This window comes from Hippocampus bargibanti, linkage group LG06 (genome assembly GCF_051943395.1).
Source record: "Hippocampus bargibanti isolate YZ-2025 linkage group LG06, ASM5194339v1, whole genome shotgun sequence".
NCBI lineage: Eukaryota > Metazoa > Chordata > Actinopteri > Syngnathiformes > Syngnathidae > Hippocampus > Hippocampus bargibanti.
The window spans coordinates 22,104,206-22,130,405 of NC_142739.1; the positions used below are offsets into that span (position 1 = coordinate 22,104,206).

Here is a 26,200-nt window from a genome sequence, read left to right on the forward strand (position 1 = left end):
AGCTTTTACGTCGGATGCCCTTCCTGACACAACCCTCTGTATTTATCCGGGCTTGGGACCGGCACAAGAAGACTTATGTCCCTTTGTGGCTACAGAACAAGCGACATGCTCAGTAAAAGGCTCCCAAACACAAAATGGTCATGAGCACAGCAACAATCAAAAAAACAAAACTATACTAAATAAGTATTTTAGTTATGCATTAGTTTCTATGTACTTGCCTTTTTTACATTGTACTTTTTATGTTAAAATAAATCTTTCAGAAAAAAATATAAAAGACGTTTTCACTGATCTGGATCATTTTCGTGTCAGGTAGGAACACAGTTGCCAAGACAACAAAGTGAGCGATCGTAAAGGAGGTCGAACCTGCAAGACAATTGACGTTAGCTCTTAGCTTAACTTCCCAGCCACAAAATAAGCAATTTTCGCTGCTTTTATGTACTTCCTTTTTTTAATACATATATGGAAAACACACATGCACATTTTCTCCTAAATTAACTTTCAAGGAAGACAATGTCCACTTTTTGGCGGGATTATGTTTCTAATTAGCGGCTGACCTATCTGGACTGCTCACCAAAACGTTTCTCTATAATATCACATTTTTCAAAAATCTTCACAATCATTTTTATACCTGTCATGGGAGAAATAGCAGGAGGAAGCAGTGCCATCTTAAATTCGCCAGAGGACGAGGAAGACTCATCTGAGGTTTAGTATTACTTCATTATCCTGAAATAAAAATACGTATTGCATAGCTTAACCACACACATGAACGCATGTATTTATCCTAGATTTTATTGAGTGTTTTGGCACAACAGGGCCAAGTGGGCCTCTGTTTCTATGACAGCAAAGACTCGTCGATCCACTACATGGTGGATACACCAGATAACCACGAACTAAACTTGCTGGCCAGAGGTACACACTCTACATCTGCTCGAAAAGCTGAACTTTCGTCTCATGAATTTCCAAAATAGCTTAAATGCATTTGGGCTCGATGAGAGCCATTTTACATTGTGGCAATGTCTGCTGACTCCCAGGGGTAAGAAAGTATTCACACTTGTGCAACCACATTGTCACTACTGTTTACTTTTTTCCATACCTTGAAAATGTGTCATTGTTTCTCCAATTGACCTGTACAAGTCTTATGATACATTAATATCAGAGAAAGTTTTTATCTTACTTGATGAGTAATACGTGATTTATCTTAGTCTTGTTTTTATATTACGAGAAACCTGACCTATGAACTTAGTGACTTTATATCTATTCTATTTACCCACGTTAATGTGATTTAGTCTGTTGAGTTGTATACAGCTAAAACAGTTCTGAGTCAAATTTACCCAAGCATTTCATTGTGAGTACCCAAGGTAACCATACATTTGAGTTGTACCTGCTGAATTAGTAAAAGTTATTAAACATGAACATGTATTTCCACACGGGATGTTAAATGTTGAATGACCCTGAATGGGGTCAAATTGAGAGAAAAGTTAATATAACACATTGGTGGCTAATTTTCCCTATTTCTCATCGCTATTTAGTCATCCAGGAGATTTGTCCTCAAGTGATTATCACCAGCGCCAAGCAAGAGCGCTGTATGACCCGATTCCTGATCCAACTTGGTGAGTCTGTCGGAAAAAAAAGTGGTTTTGGAAAGACAGAGAGAGAATGTGCTTAAGGACATGTTCTGTCTTCATGTTCTATAAGACAAGCAGTATCTGGGTCAAGGCAACAAAACTTGGCTCAGTGAAGCTTGACCTTGGCGGCCTGCAACAGTGATAAAGGATAAGAGATGCTGTTGTGCACCAACTTGTAAGATCTTACATGACTTTTGTCCAATTCTTCTCAGGTTCAAACCCAGACTACAAACCAGAGGTTGTGATATATCCTTATCTTGACTTTGGTAAGAAGACAACCCAGGTTATTATAATTTTTTAGAACGTTTGTACAGAAACCTACACATGACATGTAAACATGTTTTTTGTTAATTTAATGGTTGCCATGGTGTTGTTATATACCATGCTCACAAAATTCGAACTTATGCTCCAGAATAGGTTTAACCTGTGCTCAAAACAATATATTGTGACAGTAAATAACATGCACATTTAATAAAGTTTGGTTCATTCTCATTTTTCACAAACAATTTGGATGTCTGAGTAAGAGCAATTGGCCACAAAATAGCTATATAAATAAAATGGCCACAATATGTTTTTCGTTTAACGTCATTCCCTTGCATGACTTGGGCATCTTGGTAGTTAAATGGAGCATATATTTGGTAGAAATTGCAACACACGGTGTTCTCCACCTTTATGCTTGTTGACTGGCCATGAATGTTAAAATTTTTATTGTTTGTATTTTGTGCACCACTCACAGACGCTCCCCAACTTATGAACGAGATATGTTCCAAACGGTCGTTTGTAAGGTGAATTTGTTCGTAAATTAATTAAGTGCTATATTTTGTATGGAATAATAATAATAATAACAATAATACATTTTATTTTAAGCGCCTTTCAAAGCTCTCAAGGACACTTTACAGTCACTGAAAAGCATAGATACTATAATATAAATAAAATACAATTCCAAATAGAATACAGTAAATAAAATACAATTACAAATAGAAACAAGAGATAGAGATACACAGAAAATGCAATTTTAAAGAGGTGGGTTTTGAGATGGGATTTGAAGGTGGGAAGAGAATCAATGTTACGAATGTTGGAAGGAAGTGAGTTCCAGAGTTTGGGGGCAGAGCAGTTGAAAGCTCTGTCCCCCATCGTGCTGAGATGGGCAGGGGGGGGACATAGAGGTGGAGGGAGGAAGAGGATCTGAGGGAACAAGAGGGAATAGATATTTGAAGAAGGTCAGATAGGTATGGGGGGGCAAGGTTATGAATGTATGTTTGAGGCTTATATAAGTATGTTTAAGGTTTATATAAGTAAGTTTAAGGCTTGTGTATGTAACCTGGATTGGTTTGTACTGAAAAATAAACATTTAATAAAATATATGCTCTATAAAGATATGTCTGTGTAAGCTCTCAGTCGTACTGGAGTGGTCCATCGATGAAAAGGTTTCTTCAGCCGTCCTCTGTACTTCTTTGAAGGTGTCAGACGTTTCACTTCTTATCCAACAAACTTACAGTTTTACTGACAAAGTTCCTTGGATAAGAAGCGAAACGTCCAACACCTTCAAAGAAGTACACATGACGGCTGAAGAAACCTTTTCATCTATAAAGATATGTTCACGTATAACTGGAGAGAATACTACATATGTTCGAGAGAGAGAGAGAAAGCTCTCACAGAGCCTCACGTCGGTACTTGCGGCGGAAAGAAGCACTACTCGGAAAAAGGCGCGCAATACAAAATCTAACTTACAGCATCTCTGTTCGAACATTTTTCAACATACCCGCAAAAATGTTCGTATGTACCATTGTTCGTAACTCGAATGTTTGTAAGTAGGGGAGCGTCTGTATACTTATTTAATGGCCAGAAATGAGTATTTCACACATGATATATGTTAAATCACGATTACAATTTCCTTTCCACATTTTCTTTCTCCCCCCACATATGGCATATTTGGTGCGCCGTATGTTTGCATCAAATGTACACATTTAATTTGCATTTTCATGTGACAGGTCTGGAACTCGGTAAAACAAGGCTGCTTTCAGCCCACCTGCCTTTCCTCTCTTCGTCCATCTCAGAGAGAGACAAGATGGCCTATCTCTCCTCCTGTATCTCCTTTGATTCACCCCTTATGGTGATCCTGCTGCTAACCCTACATACCAGTTTGTTACGTGGCATGTTTAGAGCATTTATGTAATTTTGCGTGTGTGTGTGTGTGTGTGTCTTTGTATACGGGTATTGGGTGCTGGAACAAAGATGAGAGCACTTGGGGCTCTTCTAAAATGTCTGGACAGGAGGAGAGTGGGAGTTGAGCTGGAGGACAGCAGTATTGCAGTTCCTATCCTGCACTTCAATGCCTACACACTGTAAGGCAAGCTTCATTCAACGCACACGCAGAATAGAATTTTTATATCATGCCTTGTTCATTATATTTCCCAATACAGTAAAGGTGTGGTGTACATTGACAGGGATGCATACAGGTAAGTAGCCTCTGTTGTCCAACATCGGTCCACCATATAAGCCTAAAAGCTGATTCTGTTTGGTTTCTATGTTTTCTAATCATCACAATACACGTGAACTCTTTTAATATATACATACTTTTATTTGCCGTATTGTCCGGTGTATAAGGTGCACCGGAGTATATAGTGCACCCCCCAATGAATGGTGTATTTTCATTTTTTCCCATATATATGGTGCATCGGACTATAAGGTGCACCTTCAATGAATGAACAAAAAGTTTTCCGAATATCATATAAAAATAGATAAGTTTTCCAAATACACACCATCATTATAAGGCGCTACAGTAGAGGTTGGGGTTACACACTACTTCTACAGGGGGAAATAGAGTCTGTGGCTGCTGACAGTAGTTATGAGACCTGTTGTGGCTCAATATGACTTCACATATAAGGTGCACCTGCATATATGGGGCAGGGTCATCTTTTGAAGAAAAAATCAAGGCTTTTGGGTGCACCTTAAATACCGGAAAATACGGTAATTGCGTTAAAAATAAGTGCCTCCCCTTTTGACATGCTGAAAAAAATATGTTGTCATTCATGATCTCAGGTAATAGATTCACATAGAGACATTAACCAGTTAACATTTGAACATGATTTACACCCAATGCAGTAGAATCAGAATCATCTTTATTGGCCACATAGAGACATTAACCAGTTAACATTTGAACATGATTTACACCCAATGCAGTATAATCAGAATCATCTTTATTGGCCAAGTGTATAGAACACACAAGGAATTTGTCTCCGTAGGACACGCTGCTCTAGTATCATAATAAAAAAACACAACAAATAAGTATGGAAGGATATTCCTAAATGTAAGTGGTACCACTCAGGAACAACTGCGACACAATAGGAATGGTATCGAGCATAGCTAGAGTGATCAGTGGTAGAAGCATACATAGTCTGTCAAATGAATGTTGTACAAAGTAAACAAGTGCCCTACGTACTTTTAATGATTGACTGTTTGTGGCTGACTGATACTGTACATCTACCTGTTTGCTCACTGATGAAGTATTCTACTTATGTCAGTGTTCTGCAGATCTTCAAATCAGAGCTTCATCCATCTGTGTATAAGCTTCATTCGGGTGAAAAAGAAGGATTCAGTCTTTATGGTATGGGAAAAGCAAAGTCTTACAATAGGACACAGTTCCATTCTACTCTGTTTTAAAATGTCACTGCTTGTTCCTGTTGTACCTTGCAGGAATACTGAACTGCTGCTGTTGCAGGTTTGGATCCAAATTGCTGCGGTGAGAATCACCAATCACATAGGCAAAATAAGAATCCATGAAATACACTCTAAAGTGATTTCTGACATTATTTTTTTAAAGGCATTCGGCCGTTGCGTGTTTTCTCTGTGCTATCTATACTTGAATGCACAACAAATTATTGATTGTTGAAAATATTAACTCATTCACTGCCAGATGATGTGCACCAATTTGTCCACTCCAGTGCCGGTGTTTTTGTCATTGTCACTGAAATTCCAGGACCCACAGAATATTGAGTTTTAGGACTACATAAACATTCAATGTAGTGTAAGAAATCTTAGACTCTCTTCTTTCATCAGAAAAAAAAATCCTAAATTTTATGGGTCTGGAGTTATATGAACTTGAAATGAGGGCAGTTGTCCAAAATACAATGCAGTACATACAGTGACGTGTGGTGAGGTTCATGGCTGGTGAGGCACTGACGTCATCGCAGTCAGATTTACAAACATATGAACTCCACAGAGTAGCTTATTCACATTTTGATTGGCAACAGTGAACGTGTTTTGTTTAAAATGGCATGTCAGCATTCTTTATATACTGTATAGAAACTGTAGCATCGAAAAAAAGAATACAAAAAAATGTTATTATCGTGTTACCTTTACTTATAAATGAAGTCCAAGTCTTTCTGTCTCAATGGAGATCACTGTCAGTGAAAAAAGTCGTCCTTGATCAGTCCTGTTCCGACTATGTTTTCAGTCTTTTGTGCTAAGAATGAGCGCTCCACTGATGCTGTAGTAGCTGGAACAGTGAGCATGAGCTGGAACAACTTTGTTGCTTCTGGAATAGTTTCAATGAGATCCTTCTTGGCCAAAAAGCTGAGAAGCTGTCCAGGAGATTTACATTCATCCCTCACTGTTTGTGAGCTGTACAGTCTGGTGTTGGTCTTCCTTTAATTATTATCTCCTGCTTTGATTGAAAGTCCAGTTTAGAAAATTCTTTCAATTTAGATATGTAATCCACCATTCTGAAAATAAGGCCAAGCAACATGAAAAAAATGACTGGATGGTTGCACTTAACTTGCTAACTGTTCACTGTAGTTTGCTGTCACGAATTCTATTATTCTGCAGCCAAGGAGTCGCAACAAGAATCTCTAATCACCAGCGCCCCCTTTCATGAGGCAGGAGAACTGCGTGCCTCAACTATGCACAGTTTTGATAAAAATAAAATAAACACTGTAGTACAGTATTTATAATGTACAGTGACTGTACATTATATACACCAGCTAAACTGTAGAAATTTAGTTCATGTACTAAAAGCATTTGAACACTTTAATAGCGATATGCAGAGGGACAGCAATGCGGTCTCACTGCAGAACAAGCCAGCACAGTTAGCATAGTCATTGCGCAATCCATGGTGAGGCTCAGCCGGCTGGTGCCTCACTGCTCGTCTCCACTTCGTATTTGAACGGTAAATGTGAAAATTCAGCGAATTTGAAAAAAAAATCAAAAAATGGTGAAGTTAAATGGTAAAGAACATTGAAGTACAAATCACTCAATAAATATAACTGATTAATTTATTTTGTCATTTGATATTTCCATGATGACAGGTGAGGCACAGCCTCCCCTGACTGCACGTCACTGAGGACATACATAACGGACTTTAACAACAGCTGATGCTGGAACAAAGCGCTAACGTGGGAAAAAAGGAAATTCTTCTGTTGGAAGGCAAAAAACGCTGGCCAGCGTTTAATCAGCACCCAAGCAAGAAAAAACAAAATCTGAACTAATTTGGGAATGGCCCTCGATGTCATATTGTCAAGTCCGAATACATTCGTGAATGGCAGTGAATGAATGAAACAGTAATCAGTTTAGGGAACAGTTTAAGCTGACAAGTACTATAATGTCCTCCACCACACCAGTCGGTGGTTCCTACGACCAACGGTGGACCTCGCTGTGTTGCGCAGGAGACAAGAAGTCATCCGTTTCTTCACATCACCTCGGAATTCAGATTTCCTGAACACTTTGCAGATGTCTCTGCGTAACATCAGAAACATTCCAGTACTTATGACTACAAGCACCCTTTTTATTGCTCCATCTGTGATTGTTTACCTTTCTTTAATATGTCATAAAAGCCTCTTCGTGTGTTATAGACACTTCTGCGCAGAATGTCTCTCTCACATACTAAAGTGACAGACTGGCAGAGTCTCTACAAGGTAAAACGACTTCGTATGTCTCATTCATGAGAGAGTTGAGCAATGTCCGGTGTGGGGCTTATTGTGTCATTTTTAGACGGTGTGCAACGCAGTTTGCATCAGGGACACAGTAGGTCATCTTCCTCAGTCTATTCAGCTCTTCCGGGACATTAGCGAAGGCCTTGGTGATGATCTCCAACACATCGCCTCACTCATCAGTCGTGTGGTGCCAGATGAGCTAATTCTTAATTTTGGTTGCACTGAAACACACGCACACACACCTAATGGTTCCTGTTGTTGTCACAGGTGGACTTTGAAGCTAGCGTAGCTGAGAACCGCTTCACCATCAAACCAAACATTGACCCAGCAATTGATGAAAGTGAGTGCTCCACATGTGGTCTTAGTATTATCTCCTTCGGTGTTTCCAACCTTTATTGAGCAAAAGTACCGTATTTTCCAGTGTATAAGGTGCACTGTAGTATAAGGTGCAGCCCCAATGAATGGTGCATTTTCACATGTTTTCCATATATACTGTAAGGGGCACCGGAGGATAAGGCGTACTTTCAATGAATGAAAAACGTTTTCCACATACATGTATACCGCACACCACTTTATAAGGTGGAAATGGAGTTGGTGTCTGCTGACAATAGTTGCCAGACCTGTTGTGGCTCAATATTACTTCACATGTGAGGCGCACCTGCATATAAGGCGCAGGGTCATCTTTTGAAGAAAACCAACGCATTTGTGTGTGCCTTATATATATGTTCTATCCTTATAATATTTGTTCGAAAACTCATCTGTCACAAAAAGTATATATCGTTACTGTTTGCAGAAAATTGCCATTTTCTTTCCTTCAAAATGGATTGTTTTGGATATTCAAGTATTCCCACAGATGCCAGCGATAAATAAACTAAAAAATAATAATAATTGGAAATAGTCATGAGCAGTGGCAGAGTAACTAAGAATGTCTAATTAACTGTATGTTGCTTTTATCCATCAGAGAAAAGAAAGATGGCGGGCTTATCTGGCTTTCTGACAGATGTTGCGAGAAGAGAGCTGGAACACCTGGATCCCAGCATCCCCTCCTGCTGTGTCATCTACATTCCTCTGGTCTCCTTTACTTGCTCATTTCAATATTTTTTTATTCAGTGCTAGATGTTGCCTTAGCAAATGCACCATAAAAGGCTGAATATCCTGACATACAGTTAGTTAACCCCTGCTACTTCGCGGTTCGATTATCGTGGCCCTTGATGCATCGCAGATTTTTTTTCGATACTGAAAAAAAAAGGCAAATGGCAGTGAAAGTCACTACAGTACAGTAGATTTGCTGTTGTTATTTTTTTATTTATTCATCCATTTTGAGGCATTACTGGGCTGTAAATGCACAAAACAAAACATTAGTTTAGTCACCAACAACATCGGTTTCATTTAGCCACACCTGACAATGAGTCGACGATTCATGTCAACAAAATTTTCATCACTTCGCTTACTGTACATTAATCGTCTTGTCTTTCTTTACATTCATGTGATGCCGCGCTGTCAATTTGTTTTCGTGCTCACTCGGGCCGAAGCTGATTGCTCGAGAGACGACACTACTGGACGACATTCAACCTACCTGAATGCTTATCCCTCTTCCTGTTCTCACATTGCGTTAGTTCAGGTTACGTACTGTAGTATTCTCATATTTTCATTCGTACTTAATATGCCCCCCCCCCCCCCCCCCCGACAATGGCTCCTAAATGCCCGGTGCCGTCAAAATCATCCAGTGAACCCAAAAGAGAAGAGGAAAATGATGACACTGAGTAAAAAAGTCATAGTGTAGTGATAGTGGACTGTTTACTTTATGCATTAGTTTTGTACTGTACTACAAACATTTACTGTGCTTCTTTATTTATGTCCTGTACTGTGTTCCACTAAATTTGGTCTTACAAATATTTCTTTGCACTCGTACACATGTAAATTTACCAATACCTATATGGTTCGCTATAGCGCGGCTTTTCATCTGTCGCGGGTGGTCCCGGTTCGGATTAACAACGATAAACGAGTGATTACTGTATTTCAAATCACACATCCTTCTGCCTCCAGATTGGGTTCCTCCTTTCTGTCCCGCGGCTGCCTAACATGGTGGAGAAAGAAGACTTTGAGTTAGAGGGGCTTGAGTTCATGGTTGGTTAACTAACTTTATCTAAGCCATGTTTTGGGATAGGCTTCTGCTCGCCTGCAACCTAAATGAGAACAATGCTTGAGAATAAAAATATTTTGGAAGGGATTCGTAACATCTGTTTCAATGCCATGTTGGCAAAATAATGGCACAGCTGTGCGCTTCTGTTTTGATTGTATGTTCACTCATGTATGTACTGCTTGTGTTCACATGTGTTTGATATGTTCTAGTTCCTATCAGAGGATCGCCTGAACTACCGAAGCCAGAGGACCAAGGAGCTCGACGATCTCCTGGGAGATTTGCACTGCGACATTAGAGGTTGTTTACTCAAAACACACAAAACCTGGCTCTCCTCATAGTAAACCAGCTTTTCCTCAGACATGGAGACAACAGTTATGACTCAGCTGCAGAATGCCGTCCTACAGAGAAGCGCTGCCTTATATAAGGTTGTTATGCATCTCAGCGACACGTTAGAAACACACCTCCTACTTTAACCCATTCACTGCCAGACAATGTGCAAATATGTGTCCACTCCAGTGCCAAGGTTTTTGTTGTTTTCACTGAAGTTGCAGGACCCACAGAATATTGAGTTTTAGGACTACATAAACATTCAATGCAGCGTAAGAAACCTTATACTCTCTTCTTTCATCAGAAAAAAAGGTTATTTCGAGATTACTTGGTTGTCGAGTTATCTGCATTGAAAGTGGGGGCGGCTGTACAAAAGGCTAATTTTGCCCTCTCGTGGGAGGGAAAAACATTGTCAGAGGTTTGACCGAGGCTTCAAACGCACACCCCGCAAGAAAAAAACTCAACCCGAACAAATTCGGGAATGGCTCACCACGTTATGCTTTTCAAATCCTGAATACATTCGGGAATGGCAGTGAATGTCTTAATCTTATGATGTGCGCTCACTGGCCACAACATTAGGAACACTTGTTATTTCCAATGGAAAGAGATGAGCAGTTTTCGGAATATTGTTTCCTAGTTTCCTTCATATTCCACCATTGCAAAATACCTACAGCCACTGTAATAAAATTCTTAAAAACTGTGAATAGCCCTTTATCAAATAAAATGTATGTAAAGTGGTTGCTAAATTGAAATTCATTCCAATGCTTTTGTTTTAAGTATGAAAACAGTTCCTTAACCCTGATTTTGTTATACTGTGAAGGTTCTGGACCTGGCTGCTGAGCTTGACTGTCTAATGGCATTGAGTAAAGCTTCCCAGGAATACGGCTACACCTCACCCAAGCTAATCACCCGCAAGGAAATATTGATCGATCAGGGCAGGTTGGCACATAATCACCAAAAATTCAAGACTTGAATGATTGCTGTGTGAAAAGATGCAGGTATTTTACGCTTCAGACACCCGCTGTTGGAACAGTGCTCTCCTGTCTTTGTGGCCAACTCGTTTGAGTGCCTTGAATCACGGGGTAGAATCAAGATTATCACTGGGCCCAACTCATCTGGAAAGAGCATTTACCTAAAGCAGGTAAACCAGTCATTTTTAGTTTTGGATCCCATTTTTGAGTTTCATTTTAACTCATTCACTGCCATTCCCAAATGTATTCCAGAATTGAAAATATGATGTGGAGCGCCAATACCAAATTTGTTTGAGTTTTGGTTTTTCTTGCGCTGAAGCGCTGGTCAGACCTCTGGCAATGTTTTTTTCCCTTCCACGAAGGGGTAGAATTTGCCTTTTGTACAAGCTCAGATAATTCCAGACCCATACGCTGTATTGAATCTTGATGTAGTCCTAAAACTCAATATTCTACGGGTGCTGGAATTTGAGTGAAAATGATAAAAGCCCTGGCACTGGAGTGGACACATTTTTGCACATCGTCTGGAAGTGAATGAGTTAATTTAACTGTGGTAATTCCATGTTCTGCTCCAGAGCGATACAGAATGTATTGATGAGTAAATTCAACAACAGTGAGAATGCGCTAGCTTACAATGCTGTTAATTCTGAATAATGTCGTCCACATTGGAAAACAAAAATGTTGTTTGTTTTATATTTGGAGGCTGCGATGCAGGGTGCATCTATCGATTGTAAGACTCATGATAAAACTGCATAATCTGTAATGTCTCTGATGTTATATGCAAAGAGCCCGTTTTAATCAAGTGTGTCCAGAATGCCATGCCTTTGGCTACAAGTAACCCTTATTTGTACACCGATGCAGTCGTAATGTCGTAGGTACAGTCAATATTTGTGTGGCAAACATTTGTGCAAAACAAGAGATACTTGCGATACCTGAGAACACTCAGCTTCTGTTTTGCCTCGAAACATTTTTCTTAAGCGGGACTTTGTTCCTCTCTTTAGCATTTAGAGGCCTTTATTTTGTATGTTATATACCACAGTGGAAGTATTCATGTTAATGTAATATATCCCTCACTGTCACTGCCCTAGATTTAAGATTCACCAAGTCCAACAACTTCTTCACAACAAAGACAAGATAAAGTGTGATTACAAATCCTGTAACCTAGTTTAAAGTGTGATTACAAATAACCTAGTTCCTCAAATCATATCAAACCTTTGCAAATAGCATTCATGTTATCACCCCCCACCCCTGCTCAATCTCGTCATGTGGTGTATAGACTATTGCTTTCCCATACGTCATTTGTTGACATGTCTTTACTAGGTCGGTCTGATTGTGTTCATGGCTCTCATCGGCTCTGATGTTCCAGCCAAGGGTGCGGAGATAGGCCTGGTGGACGCAATATTTACTTGCATGCCAGGCAGAGAATCTGTTTCTGTGGGCCTCAGCACCTTTATGATTGACCTTAATCAGGTTGTCACACACACTAATTCACTTTTTTAAAATATATTAAAATTCATTATGACTGTCATCCACCTGAACTGCACCCACTCTCCAACTGTCAAAATATTTCCACCACCCACAAACGCGCCCACACAATACAACAACAGATGAACGGTTTTATTTGTCATTTTTCAGATGTCACAGATACTCAACAGCAGCACCGGCAACTCATTAGTCCTCATCGATGAGTTTGGAAAAGGGACAAACACAGTAAGGAGAACAGGAACACATTTGCCTACATGCACAGGGACAAATCCTCATTAAAACAAAATTCTCAAAGCCAGCCAGCATTTATTATTCATTGTAGAACTCCAACCCAAGATATGTCACAGAGCAATTGCAACGTTTAACATCCTTTGCACAGTATAATGAGATGCAATACTAGAGAAGAAGTAGCCATAATTAGGAATTTTTAAGGACAATAATGCTCAGTTTGCTCAGCAAAGTTTTTTTTAAATACCCCTTCCCAAAGGACACTTTATTTTCTCAAACCGTGGCCTCTTGTATGATAGTTGTCTTGTTCCAAATTATCCCCAGGTGCGTCATGCACTTGAATAAAAATGTATGCTCTGTGGGACAAAGAATGAGAAAGAAAGACACATCTAGGTATAATTGTGCTCTTCTTTGACACCCTAATGCAGTATAAAATACCGCATTTTCCAGTGTGAAAGGCGCCTCCAAAAGCATTGTAAGGGATTTTTTTCCCCAGAAATACGCACAAAACAGAAGCACAATCCAAAGCATTATACTGTAATTGTACTTTTTTTTATTCAATCACTTCAATATTTTCTGAAAATTGTTGTATCAAATAAGTCTTGAATTCAAAAATCAGCATTTTTGGCGAATAAATTATGGCATCAGCCGTAAAAACACCTTAACGCTAACAGATGCCTGATACACTGCAGTTAAGCAAATAAATGGAACAAGTATATCGTCTTAATCTTTAATTTATTCAAAGAAATCCCGACAGGAAAAAAAGCCTCGCGCATTGTAACATATTCATTTACAAAATTTTAATGAGCTTACATTTAGTGTCCTAATAGCACATTGTGTTTCTGCAATAACAACCACAGGAGGCAGTTTTTGGATGAAAGAATGTGTTCTGCCTTGAAGGCAACACAAATGGGAGCGTTGGCGCTTTATTACTGGGAAGTGCTAAATCTTGCAACTCTCCCTTGCAACTCTCCCTGTCTCCGAGGCAACAGCTGAATACTTGCAGATGAAAATGACTACACATTTTTTATTGACCATTTTAGCTGTATACACATGCATGTTTAATGCTGTTGTTAAAGGTATGCCTGACTAAAGTAATGGGGAAAAATAACACTATGTTGATGAATGGAGGGCTTTTCTCTTAGACACACTGATAGAGAATAGACAGAATAGAAGTTATCATATTTAAAAGTTTCATGCCGCCGAACACAAGGCCCACAATGGAAGCATAGAAAACCCGAGGTCAATCTGAGGTGAACAGACACAGCCTGTTAAACTGGCATCTTCGTATAGGAGATCTGGCCGTGGACATAATTTAGGACTTAGTAAACTCCTTCACATGAAGAGGTCATGAGCCAGGTTACAAATCTATCAGTTCATGGAAAGGACAACCTGTTAAAATGTCTATGTTCTGTTCTTTTATGGATGTTGGTGCTCGGGATGTCCAGGGACGTGATATTCAAATCATGAAGATGTAGTGTAGTCTTCCTGTGTTCTAGCCTTCGTTCACAGTGTCCGACCGAACATCTCTGACACACACCCAAAAGAAAAAAAGAATAATATTCCAACGTCTGTCTCACTTTTAATTTTTTGGACAATGTGCCATGTCAAGGACTCAAGGCTTTGTGTGATAATTTTAACTTAACTTTAGTTTTCATGCTAATCTCACTCTTATAGGTGGATGGCTTGTCCTTGTTGACTGCGACCATCTCCCACTGGCTGATGAAAGCTCCAGTAGACATTCCTCACATCCTACTGGCCACTAACTTTCACAGTTTGCTGCAGCTGGGCCACTTACCCACTTCCACCATGCTGTCCCTTCTGGTACTGGCAGATACTCTCACTGAAATATTTAAACAGCAGACTTGAGCATCTGAGTGCAAGAGACTTGATGCAACCATCATAATGTGCTGCAGAACGTTGGAAACAATTGAAGCACCCATTTACTGAGTTCACTTCATAAGGACATGATGTTTGTGTTTCAGACGCTTGAGACAGCAGTAGATGGGGATGAGGTGGTGTTTCTTCACCAATTAAAGGAGGGCATATGCCAATCCAGTTACGCTGCCAATGTGGCGAGGCTGGCTGGTCTGCCTGCCAACGTTGTACAGAGAGGGATGGAGGTTTCTCAGCTCTACAGAACAGGAAAAGCCATCAAACGTGTTGACAGCGTGTCATCAGATGAGCAGGCCAACAGGTTTACCCAATTCTTTGTTGAACTCATTCACTGCCATTCACAAATTTATTCGGGAATTGAAAATATGACGTAGAGGGCCATTCCCGAATTTGTCCGGGTTTTGTTTTTCTTGTTTAGTATAAACCGATAAAGCGCTGGCAATAGCCTCTGGCAATGTTTTCAACTTCCACAAGGGGGCAGCATTCCCTTTTTTTCCATGTTAGCGCTTTGTTCCAGCTTTGGCTGTTGTTAAAGCGCTATCTAAATCAATATGTACTGTATGTATGTAATTGTATTTTGGACAGACACCCTCATTTCAAGCTCATATAACCCCAGACCCATATAATTCAGGAATTTACTAGTCTAATGTTTCTTATGCTGCATTGAATTTTATGTAGTCCTAAAACTCAATATTTTCTGGGTCCTGGAATTCGAGTGACAATGACAAAAGCCCTGGCGCGACAGTGGACACATTTTTGCACATGTCTGGCAGTGAATGAGTTAACCAGCATCATAGAGTGTGTAATAGGCATCCAGGTGTGTGTGTGTGCTTGACAGATACAGGACTGTGGTGGAGAAATTTATGAACCTGGACTTGGAGGATGACAATGTGGATGTGCAGCGTTTCATGAAAGAGGAGGTTCTGCCCTCTGCTGGACAGCTGCAAAATACCTGAACCGTCCTGCTGCATCCCCCGAATAAGGTTCCGAATACGAGACATGAATTCTGATATGATACAATTGTTACCGTTGTTTTTGTTTGATAAAATATTCCTGAACGTTGTTATCATGTTTTGAAATGAGTTACTTTTATCAGACATCATAGGGTAAAGGAATGGGAAATGTAGTCAATATGACATATTAGTCTCATGGGAACATTTGATCTGGTCCACGGTGCAACTCTTTTCAAAGTAAAGACAGAAGAGGAACTCTAATATATATGTGTATTTAAAAAATAATAATTTACTCACAAATGCTCACAATATATAATACAAACTCTTTGTTTGGTTGTCATATCACAATATTTGTCATCAATTTAGTTAGGCCCCTGAAAGGTAAACGTTCCCATTGCTGCTTTATTAAATGAAGTGGTTCTAAATTAAATTAAAACAAATGTGTCTCTCAATGTTCTTATTATACATATATATTTTTGCAACAGGCCATGCCAAAAAAAAAACGATGCGATAATTGATTTGTCATGTTCACCATGTGAATCGAATCCAATCTTTTTTCCCTTGTATTGGCAGCACACACAGACTGAATATACATTGGTTTCTCAATGTGTTGAGACCCCTGTAATGTGCCAGACTATCAGGAATACTACAGGAATGCACAAAATGATGTTAGCTTTCTGTTGCAATGCAGCATTGCAGAAAGAGGTGTCACAGCAGTGTTTGGTCATGACTAAGACGGTGTTGTTGGAGAAGAGCTCCACGGTGGTCTCGATGTTACACTCCTCTGCTTTTACACAGCCAAGTGTCTTTACATCCAGGACATCGGCTGAGGGGGGGAAATAGATTTGAAACATTTCGTTATTTGACAATATTACAACTATGATGACAACTACATGTCACTTTGTGAATAAGGCGACACTGCACTAGTTGACAACTGACTGCTTGCAGTTTTGCCACTTGTGACACTACAGAGTATGATGAACCTTTAGGATAACTACAAGTAGCACAGAGATGTCAACAATTGCACAATTTTGCCTCGCTGGTAACATAGACGGCAATTGTATTCCTACTCTGCCAAAGTTAATTACTAGGGCGGAGAAACGTCAAGCAGTAGTCAAAGGCAGGGAAAAAAACACTACAGTACTTGTAAGAAACAGTTATTGTACCCCTCTACTGAATTGTCTTACAAGTAAGGACAATGATTGTACTATTACATGGTCCTCAAACTTAACTCATTCACTGCCAGACGATGTGCAAAAATGTGTCCACTCCAGTGCCAGGGTTTTTGTCATTTTCACTCAAATTCCAGGACCCACAGAATATTGAGTTTAAGGACTACAAAAACATTTAATGCACCGTAACAAACCTAAGACTTTGTTGTTTCATCAGAAAAAAAGGAGTTAATTCCTAAGTTATATGAGTATGGAGTTATCTGAGCTGGAAATGGTGGTGCCTATACAAAAGGAAAATGCTGCCCCCTCGTGCGGTGGAAAAACATAGCCGGAGGTCTGACTAGTGCTTTACCGGCACCACCCCATAAGAAAAACCAAAACCCGAACAAATTTGGGAATGGCGCTCCACATCCTATTTTCAATTCCCGAATAAAATCGGGAATGGCAGTAAATGAGTTAATGTCAAGGATATGGAAGAAATGCTCAAATTGCTTTCCATACAAGACCACCTCCGCAACGCACCAGCCTTCCCGCGACCCGTGAAGCACCGGTCCCCGAGGCTGCAGTTGGTTTCCGTTGTGTAGCATGCGTCCCAGAAGCCCAGATCACAACGGAAACACTGCAGTACTTCTTCCTGCGCTTCAAGCTCCGCCGCCTCCATCATCTGCTCCAGCTGCTCTTCTTCGTCACCTGAGCCCACACAGGTACCGTTGATTCATTCACACATACTGAGGCCACCACAGCATGTACATTTAAAGAACACTTTGTTTTTTTTAACTCTGCTGTATGAGATCAGTCAGAGAGACAAAATACCCTTGCATCCACATTACAAAAACTAAAATCTAACTGTGATCCATCTTGAATGTAAAAGGTTTTATAAAAAAAGATTCTAATCACAATTCAAAAATTATAACCAGTTTGTGCAACATAGAATTAATGTCGATGAAAAGGTTTCTTCAGCCATCATCTGTACTTCTTTGAAGGTGTCGGACGTTTCGCTTCTTATCCAAGAAACTTCGTCAGCAAACTAAAGTCTTACTGGTAGTTTAGGTGTGTGTGTGTGTGTGTGTGTGTGTGTATATATATATATATATATATATCTGTGTGTGTGTGTGTGTGTGTGTGTGTGTGTGTGTGTGTGTGTGTATATATATATATATATATATATATATATATATATATATACACACACACACACACACACACAGACAGTAAAGTCTCGTTATATCGATATTCAAGGGAGTCCGAAAAAATATCGATATAACCGGGACTATCGATATATCCGACCCTGTTTGCATGTAATTTTCTCCGCGCGTACATAGAAATAGTATCGATATAACCGGGACTATCGATATAACGAGACTTTACTGTATATATATATCCCTATTGTCCAGACATGGCGGTGCCGGACTCTGCTATGATAGGTCCCTGCTCTCAGGTTGGGGGGAGCAGATGACTACTCCCTGCAGCTTCACTGATTGTTCCTATTGTTCTGACTAACGACTGGCCTGATTGCCCCACTTCCTCCGGTATCACCTCATCAATATTACTAATCATATGTTGCCTAAGCAAGCTATTTTATGAACGATCCAAATTGAACCTCACCCCACCATCATTCTATTCTTCGACATTAAGCCAAAATGATGAGCTTCATTTTGGTCTTCATCATTTCAGAGACATTTTGTTTATTCTCAAGCAGTCTGGAAATTGTTTAGGTGATTTGTGTTGTTCAGGTAGGGCTTTGGGAGTCGTGAGAGCTGCCTGTTTTAATAACCACACAGATGCTGACACAAAACAGAAAACTGGCATCATATAACAAGACCTCAGTCCTCCAGGAATGTACAAGATAACTCATTACTGTCATGTATTGACTTCAAGGGTCCCAAGCTAGTTAGCTTGTAATTAGTTATTTATTGGCACTTTGTGTAGGTTTGAGAAAAGCAGCAGTTTTGCAACAATGTTTTCCCTGCAATTGAAATGTATTTTCACCATGGCTTTTTTTTTTTACACTTGTGTGATTAGAGAGTACAAGGCATTTATTATTGAGGAAGCCTTTATATGTTGTTTATATGGGATTCAAGATACAAACCCAACTTCCATGAAAATTGTGACATTGACATGGTGTAAATTGCTCAAGAAAAACAGTCAATTTACAAATCTTTTTTTTTTATCGATCTACTCCTGGTCTGCGTTTTTTGGAATCCGCTCCTATTCTGGATTGGATTGGAACCCAACCACTCATCCATTCATTCGACCCAAAACGCATCCATGCTTCCATCCCACCCACCAACCCGCCCACCCATCCATCCACCTATCCTTCCATCCATCCCAACCCAAAACATCCATCCATCTATCCATCCATCATTCTTCCATCCATCCATCAATCCTAACCCACCCAAAAAACCCATGCATCACTCCATCCACCCTCTGACCCGCACACCCAAGTCACCCAAAGCCATCCATCTACCCACCCAAACCTATCCATCTCACCATCCATCCATCCGTCAAACCCAATCCACCCACCCCAGCCTATTAATCTCTCCATCCATCCATTCAATCAACCTAAACCCATACATCCCACTCACCCAACCGCCCACCCAACCCACTCGAAGCCACACATTCATCCACCCACCCATCCATCCATAAAACCCAACCCACCCATCCATCTCTCCATCCATCTATTCAATCAACCCATCCATCCCACCCACCACCCTGTCCACCAAACCCGAAGCCACACCCACCCATCCATTCCAACCAAAAACCCATCCATCCATCCATCCATGAATCCTTCCAACCCAACCACCAAAGAAAAACATGCATCCATCCATGCATCCATCCCAACCAAAAAAACATCCATTCATCCAATCCATCCATCCATCCAAACGAAGATTCATACCCACATCCAACTGTCACTGAGTGGGAACCGATCCCAAGTTGCCTGCACACAAGTACCTCTACACCAGCGAGTCTGGCCCGGCACCATCACCAAAAAAAAACGCTCTTTGCATTCGTCATTTGTATGTGCCCCACTTGTCTAAATTATGTTATTCAGATTAACATTACATTTGTGGAATATAAATGAAGACTAATCCATTTTTCGTTTCAATACTCCTCAATCAATGATTCAGTCTGTGAGATTACGTTGCAGGGTAAAGCCCATTTGTTGGCCGATTGAGCTTGTAAGATGCTTGCTGTGAACCGCTCATCCATCCTTAACTCATTAGCTCTGACCCCATCTTAACAGAAACAATAGCACACTCATTGCCCAGCATTTGAACCATCAAAATTCAACATTTTAACACGTATTTAGTAATCTAGCAGGATCAAACGGTCCTATACATAAAATATTCATTTTAGCTGGAGTAATTAACATATTAAATACATTTGAAAATCAACATTTGAGACCCTCATTTTCTGTAGGAGACGTCCACTTAAAAAAATACACAAAATAAAGTAGATGTAGTGAATTCCAATTCAACACAAATGGGAATTTATTGACATTTGTGTATGCAGCAGACTGAACAACCGCAGTTGAGTGACCGCGGCTCGTTTAAGACTTGTTTCCAGATGTTGCCTTACCTTGAGCATACATAAGCATGATGACTGCCAAAACCTGCAACATTAGTCCTCTCATTGTCGGCGGGATACTTTCCTTGTTGTTTCCTCGGCGAGGGTTGCAAAGTTGACCGGAGGGTTTCAAATTGGATTAGTCAGTGATGCCTCCGCTTTCCGATCAGCACTAATGAGACACCCTGAACCTTAAAAACAACAACTGATCCAACTTGTAACTATTGGAACAGTAGGATGTGGTGGTGTTGACTTTGTTATCATACTTTCCATCTACTTCATGAGCATTTTCAATATGTGTGACACAGTAAAAACGGCACATTTAAGACCCTGATGAGGAGGAGGACGATAGCAAAGCATATCCCTCATTATACCAAATTGTCCCGTTGCAGGCGAACATAAAATGAACATTTACAGACTTGCTTCTCACTATCACACTCTTTTTTTTTCTTCCCCCATGGTATGTGTATCTATTCCAGAGCAGCAAAACTGCATGTGTCCTGAGTCAGCGCTCAGTTAAGAAGCTTACATCCTACCGTCCGTCTGCTTCGATCACATTAACGCGCGCGCACACACCGACACACAAACGAGGAGGTGGGGGGGTTTGATTCACAATGCAGCATGAAAACGGCATTTTGGGGGATTATATAACTGGTGGGCATAGACATACACGTATATACATAGAAGACTTCAGAGCATTTTTTTGCTCACCTAATGATGTCGCAATAAATAATCCCAAAAGAGTCCAGGCAGCAATTTTATCATTACTGCTCTTAAATTCATTATGACACGTTTACATGGAGATGTAAGGACAATAAATCTGCTTAGGGAACATTTGATCCTGTCATGAGCCTCTGGTAGAAATAATGAACTTGTTGTTGAGAGGAATTTACTTAACCATATTATTCGATGCAAGATGGTATTTGTACTGTGGACTTTTGCCAAATCGATTTTTTGATTTCATTAGTGTGCAGAACTGTCAGTGTGTGTGTGTGTGTGTGTGTGTGTGTGTGTGTGTGTGTGTGTGTGTGTGTGTGTGTGTGTGTGTGTGTGTGTGTGTGTGTGTGTGTGTGTGTGTGTGTGTGTGTGTGTGTGTGTGCGCGTGTGTGGGTGTTTGTGTGTCAGGTTTTCGAGCAACTCGTGCGAAGGAGGCTAGCAGCTTGCTGCAAGATGCAGTCACACTTTCGCCAATCTTACGCTGCCGCAGAATCTGCACGGTCTGCCCACACAAAAGCCTCCGCCGTTAGCGGGATGTAGCGATGCAAATGACTCCTGTTGAATTTTTAAGTAAAACACAGCATTGCGATGACAGAGAGATAAAAAGGTCAGAGCAAAGGCAGAGAGAACCAAGCGTTCCTCAATTCTGCCGTGTCAGGGAAAACTTGATAGCCTCATTTAATTTGTTCCCCTCTTTTAAATGCCATCCCTCTTTTCCATCCAAACTGTAATTGACATTATTTTAACGATTCACCATCGCGTTATTTATTTAGTTTTCCTTCTAATTTCGCGATCAACAGTGTTTTCATATGAAAATATGTGTCGCTTTGTCGGTCACGGGCATTCCTAATGTGACGTCACTTCAGGAATCGTCATCAACTCGAAAACAAGACTTCCTGAATATTCAGCACGAGTCTTAAAATGTAAAATATAGCTATATGCGGTGGAAACTTTGTAAAATGCGCTCAGTAGAAGTCATTTGAAGTGATTTTACAAATTATGGACGCAATTTATCCGGAGGTGTCGGTTGTCCTTTGATGTTTGGACCAAGAAATAGTTTCCTCGAATGATGACTAGATTATAGTACGCATGAGATGAAATGCAGACTCATTTGATATCTAATCGGCCTCCTAAATAGAACCTTCTCCGAAAATGTTGGTGTGGAAGACGTTTGCGTAGGCTCTCTGTTGTACCGGAGTGGTCCATAAAAAAAAAAAGGGTTCTTCAGCCGTCATCTGTACTTCTTTGAAGATGACGGACGTTTCGCGACTCATCCAAAGAGCTTCGTCAACGAACTAAAGTTGTGCTGGTAACTCTGGCACTACATATATCCCAAATGGATATGGATATGGGTCTGTGTAGGCTCTCAGTCGTACAAGTGTGGTCCATTAGGGATATGTAGGGTCAGAGTTACTAGCACAACATTAGCTTTCTGACAAAGCTCTTCGGATGAGTGGCAAAATCCAATCCAATCCAAAACGTCCGACATCTTCAAAGAAGTACAAATGATGGCTGAAGAAACCTTTTCGTCGGTATAGGAGACGCTTTATGGAGTTTGTCCAAAGAACAAAATAAAGGTTGGATCAGCAAGACAATAAAACTCTTACCAAAAGTTACGTTTCTTTATACAACATAAAAATGACACTTAAGTAGAATAGCAGCGACAAATCGTTTTCTGACTGAATGTTTTTTAGGAACCCTAACCGTCACGTTTTGGTTTGCGACCAACGGGAGGCACTGTCAAGCCCCGCCTGCAGCTGCAGAGCTATTGGTCGTTTTAATCATTGGCAGTTGAAAGGACTCCGGGCACAACCATTCAGTGTCGGGTCATTGTTTGAATCACCCTGTCAGGTTTGTTTCATCTGTCATGTTTTACTCATGGTTTTGTTTGCTACTTTGGACCTTTCTGTTCTGATGTTTTAGTTGTTTTAATAATAATTTGTTCCTGCTGACTTTATTTAATATTTAAAATTTGTGAAATACACCTTGCTCCTCCCTCTTGCCTGCATTTTTGGGGTCCACAACCTCTAACATCTTGCAGTATCGTGACACTAACCATGCGCCCTACAACACACGTGGAAAAAAATTTCTTAAAGCCTTTTTCTATATAAAAGTCTCTGATGCAAAATTCAGTACTGTAGCCGAGAAGGAAAAATCTGTTGTCACTCAAAATCTGTTGTCACTCAAAAATCCCATCACCCACCAGGAATGTAAATGGTCCGTTCAAAGTTGATATAAACCTATAGTTCAGTATTTATTCGCAGTATGTCATTTGAAGTTTGTTCCGCACGGAAAGTGGTGTTAAGATAAATAGTTCCAGGTTCACTGCATGAATGGAAAAATAATAAAACAAGCCCACATGTCAAAATGATTGTTTGTTTTTGGAACACCCATTAACTCATTTACTGCCAGATGATGTCCACGCCTGTGCCAGGGGTTTTGTCATTTTCACTCAAATTGCAGGTCCCGCAGAATATTGAATTTTCGGACAACAGACTCTCTAATTTCATCAGAAAAAAAAACGTTAATTCCTAAATTACATGGGTCCGCAGATACCTCAGGAATGGCAGTCAATGAATTAAACAAGCCCGCATGTCAAAATGATATTGTTTGTTTTTAGGAATACCCTCTAACTCAAAAATACTTCTACAAGCAGACATGTGTGCTAGACATCCAGACATTTTTTTTGGGTCTGAAAAGCTCTAGGATCTGACCTAGCAAGTTCTAAGTGGGGCCTGGCCGACTTCCTGGCAATCTATAAGGCAGAACAAGCAACCCACACCCCTCTGAGGCCCTGAAAGATTTGCAAAACAAACATCAGTTCCATTCCCGGGAGATGCCGTGTAGTACGTCCAATTTGAGGGACCCCATGAAAATGATCAGGGCTCAAGGAGGGCAGGGCAGTTCGATGTGTGAAAGTTAATCTCACTAGAGTTGTTTGGAAGGGCAGAGGGGTTAGCGGCAGATGAGCCGAGGGAGGACCAGTGCAAACTTGGCTCCTGGTGGTGAAGAATTTGAGCCAGAAGTGGTGACTCCACCTCCCTCTCAGCACCATCTGGGGATTCCAGATGATGTAGTGGTGATGTGTTGATGTCCTCGATATTTTGCCAAGTTGAGTTCCAGCCCTGGTTGGAAAGAGGGAGGCTAAAGAACCCATGCTCTCCATCTCTCATCTCCCATTGTTCCTGACTACTGAAACTGGCTTGTTCTTCTGAATCCTCCCAGCCAAGGTCTCCCTTCAGGTCCTCCAGATCATCACACATCTCCAACCTGTGGACCTCCCGATCACGATTCTCGTAGAGTAGAGTTGCGGCGCAGATGAATATGAGTTCATAAACATCTGATTCCATTCATGCACAATGCATCATTCGCTTAGTACAAAATTCTTTTTCATCATGTATCGCTCTAGCTTCTTACTGTTACTTCGTGTCACGGCTCAATTTTCTGCTCGAGGCCAGCATTGACCTTCGACTACTGACAATGCTACCTCTACCTGTTGCTATCACTTCTGTTCCAGCTTAGTTGCTGTGTATTCTGTACGTATTCTCATATCTTATTCCTCTTACAATATGCCCCCCCCCCCCCGATCAATGCTCCTAATCCGTAGCCCAAAAACGGACCAAAGAGACACTGAGAAAAAGCAGGAAATAGTCACTGTTATATATAGCTTGTAGTATGCATTATGTTGTACTGTACTACATATTTATGTCTTCTTATTTTCCGTTGTCTAAATTTCTGTGCCTATTGGTCCTAAAGTTTCAATATCTTTGTCGTACAGTATCCAACTTTATTGTCGCATTACCGTCATTGTTCGATATCGGTGGTCCTTCATTCAACACTGCTGTTCATACACTGAGTCGATTCGTATTTCAAATCACACCGCTCTGATTTCTCAATGTTCTGGCGCTAGTTAATGCGTAAGACGTTTGGTTAGATGGTGACTGACTTTGTCAACTAATCATGTTTAAATGAAGCTTGATCGTGAACCATGAAGCATCTGATCATGAACATGAAAAATATGTTTGGAGATTGACATTTTTCAATGCATGTTGGCTAAAATCAATTGGCACAGCTGTGGCTTTTTTTATTGTATGTTTACTATGTATGTACCTGCTTGTGTACACATGGTTTATATGTTCTAGTTCCTATGCAACGTGATCGTACCGAATCCAGAGGATGACACGAGCTCGACGATCCTGGGAGATTTGACTGCGACTGAGTTACACTCAAAACCACTAACTGTACTCCTGTAACCAGCTTTCCGACTGAGACACATAGTAAACTCGCTGCAGACGATGCGCTACAAGTTAGCCTCAAAGTTGTACCTCTCAGACGACCGCTTACAACAATGCGCACTTACCATTCAGCAGAATGTCAGTTCACCCAGAAGTTGCACACTTCTGACACTATATTGAGACCTAACTTCATAGTAGATACATTCTGCTAGTATATTCCTATGAAAGTTGCTTGATGTGAATTATTGATTGGCATGGACTACATTAAGTGACTGACGTATAAACATGATATGGCTTCAGAAATTAAGTTTCTTCAATGTACATGCAGTACAATGCATTCGAATATTCGTTCAATGTCAGTTAGCATTTTAAATCTGCAATAAAATGGCATTGCTAACATATGCTATCAAGTTAAAACTGATTCCAAGGGAGCACATTGAATGGATTCTCATGTTTCTTCAAATCTGAAACATTCGTAACCTGCATAATGTTAACTGTTCATGATGGCTATGAAAGCATTAGGAACAGCTTGTATTTCCATCAACAGAAGAACATTCGACAATTGTGTTCATAGTCGTATTCACCATTGCAAAATCTGACTTAAGATTAAAGCTGTATAACGTTGCCAAGTAAATACCTTATTATTCAACTCATGCATGCTTGCATTGAATCATCAAATTCTACTTGAATGATCAGTGTGAAGCAAGGTTTTAGACTATCACAGTGTGGACGCTTAGTCTTCTATGCATTATTAACTTCAGATACGTTACATCACATACTATCAGCGCAATAAATATTACTGCATCATGGCATGAACGATAATACAAGACTTCAAACTTGAATTGTTGTTGTGTAAATTTGGTTTTTAGCTTAGACACCATTCGGCAAGTTGTCCTGAATCTAGTGCAAATCTGTCTGTGCTCAATGTGATTAGTGCCTTGAACCTGGAGAGAA

The 26,200-nt window shown here is 40.3% G+C and overlaps 2 protein-coding genes across 2 annotated transcripts; one reads left to right on the plus strand and one right to left on the minus strand.

The window, feature by feature from the left end:
- Positions 1–633: 633 nt before the first annotated feature.
- On the plus strand, positions 634–15,567 carry msh5 (mutS homolog 5). Its single transcript, XM_088999472.1, has 24 exons — positions 634–702; positions 786–909; positions 1,530–1,610; positions 1,838–1,891; positions 3,617–3,738; positions 3,861–3,970; positions 4,049–4,084; positions 5,150–5,232; positions 5,322–5,367; positions 7,244–7,382; positions 7,475–7,537; positions 7,614–7,742; positions 7,823–7,895; positions 8,517–8,626; positions 9,602–9,682; positions 9,908–9,995; positions 10,056–10,123; positions 10,846–10,964; positions 11,040–11,166; positions 12,314–12,463; positions 12,629–12,703; positions 14,384–14,530; positions 14,692–14,903; positions 15,441–15,567. Exons 1-24 carry the CDS (start codon positions 634–636, stop codon positions 15,556–15,558), a joined length of 2,424 nt encoding a protein of 807 aa, XP_088855598.1. The 3' UTR covers positions 15,559–15,567.
- A 44-nt stretch (positions 15,568–15,611) lies between these two features.
- On the minus strand, positions 15,612–21,811 carry LOC148896803 (sperm acrosome membrane-associated protein 4-like). Its single transcript, XM_088999473.1, has 3 exons — positions 20,307–21,811; positions 17,250–17,417; positions 15,612–16,381 (listed from the first exon to the last, which is right to left on the minus strand). The coding sequence occupies exons 1-3, from the start codon at positions 20,359–20,361 to the stop codon at positions 16,158–16,160; spliced, it is 447 nt and encodes a 148-aa protein (XP_088855599.1). The 5' UTR covers positions 20,362–21,811; the 3' UTR covers positions 15,612–16,157.
- Between the last annotated feature and the right edge of the window lie 4,389 nt (positions 21,812–26,200).

What these genes read in the sequence shown, in the direction of transcription:
- msh5 (XM_088999472.1), top strand. Translation starts at nt 634, where the DNA reads ATGGGAGAAATAGCAGGAGGAAGCAGTGCCATCTTAAATTCGCCAGAG. An exon ending in TGACCCAGCAATTGATGAAA is followed by an intron (nt 7,896 to 8,516) that starts GTGAGTGCTCCA and finishes TTTATCCATCAG; the next exon opens with AGAAAAGAAAGATGGCGGGC. An exon ending in TTTGCACTGCGACATTAGAG is followed by an intron (nt 9,996 to 10,055) that starts GTTGTTTACTCA and finishes GCTTTTCCTCAG; the next exon opens with ACATGGAGACAACAGTTATG.
- LOC148896803 (XM_088999473.1), bottom strand. Translation starts at nt 20,361, where the DNA reads ATGAGAGGACTAATGTTGCAGGTTTTGGCAGTCATCATGCTTATGTAT. An exon ending in CATGCTTATGTATGCTCAAG is followed by an intron (nt 17,418 to 20,306) that starts GTAAGGCAACAT and finishes GTGTGGGCTCAG; the next exon opens with GTGACGAAGAAGAGCAGCTG. An exon ending in CACGGGTCGCGGGAAGGCTG is followed by an intron (nt 16,382 to 17,249) that starts GTGCGTTGCGGA and finishes TCCCCCCCTCAG; the next exon opens with CCGATGTCCTGGATGTAAAG.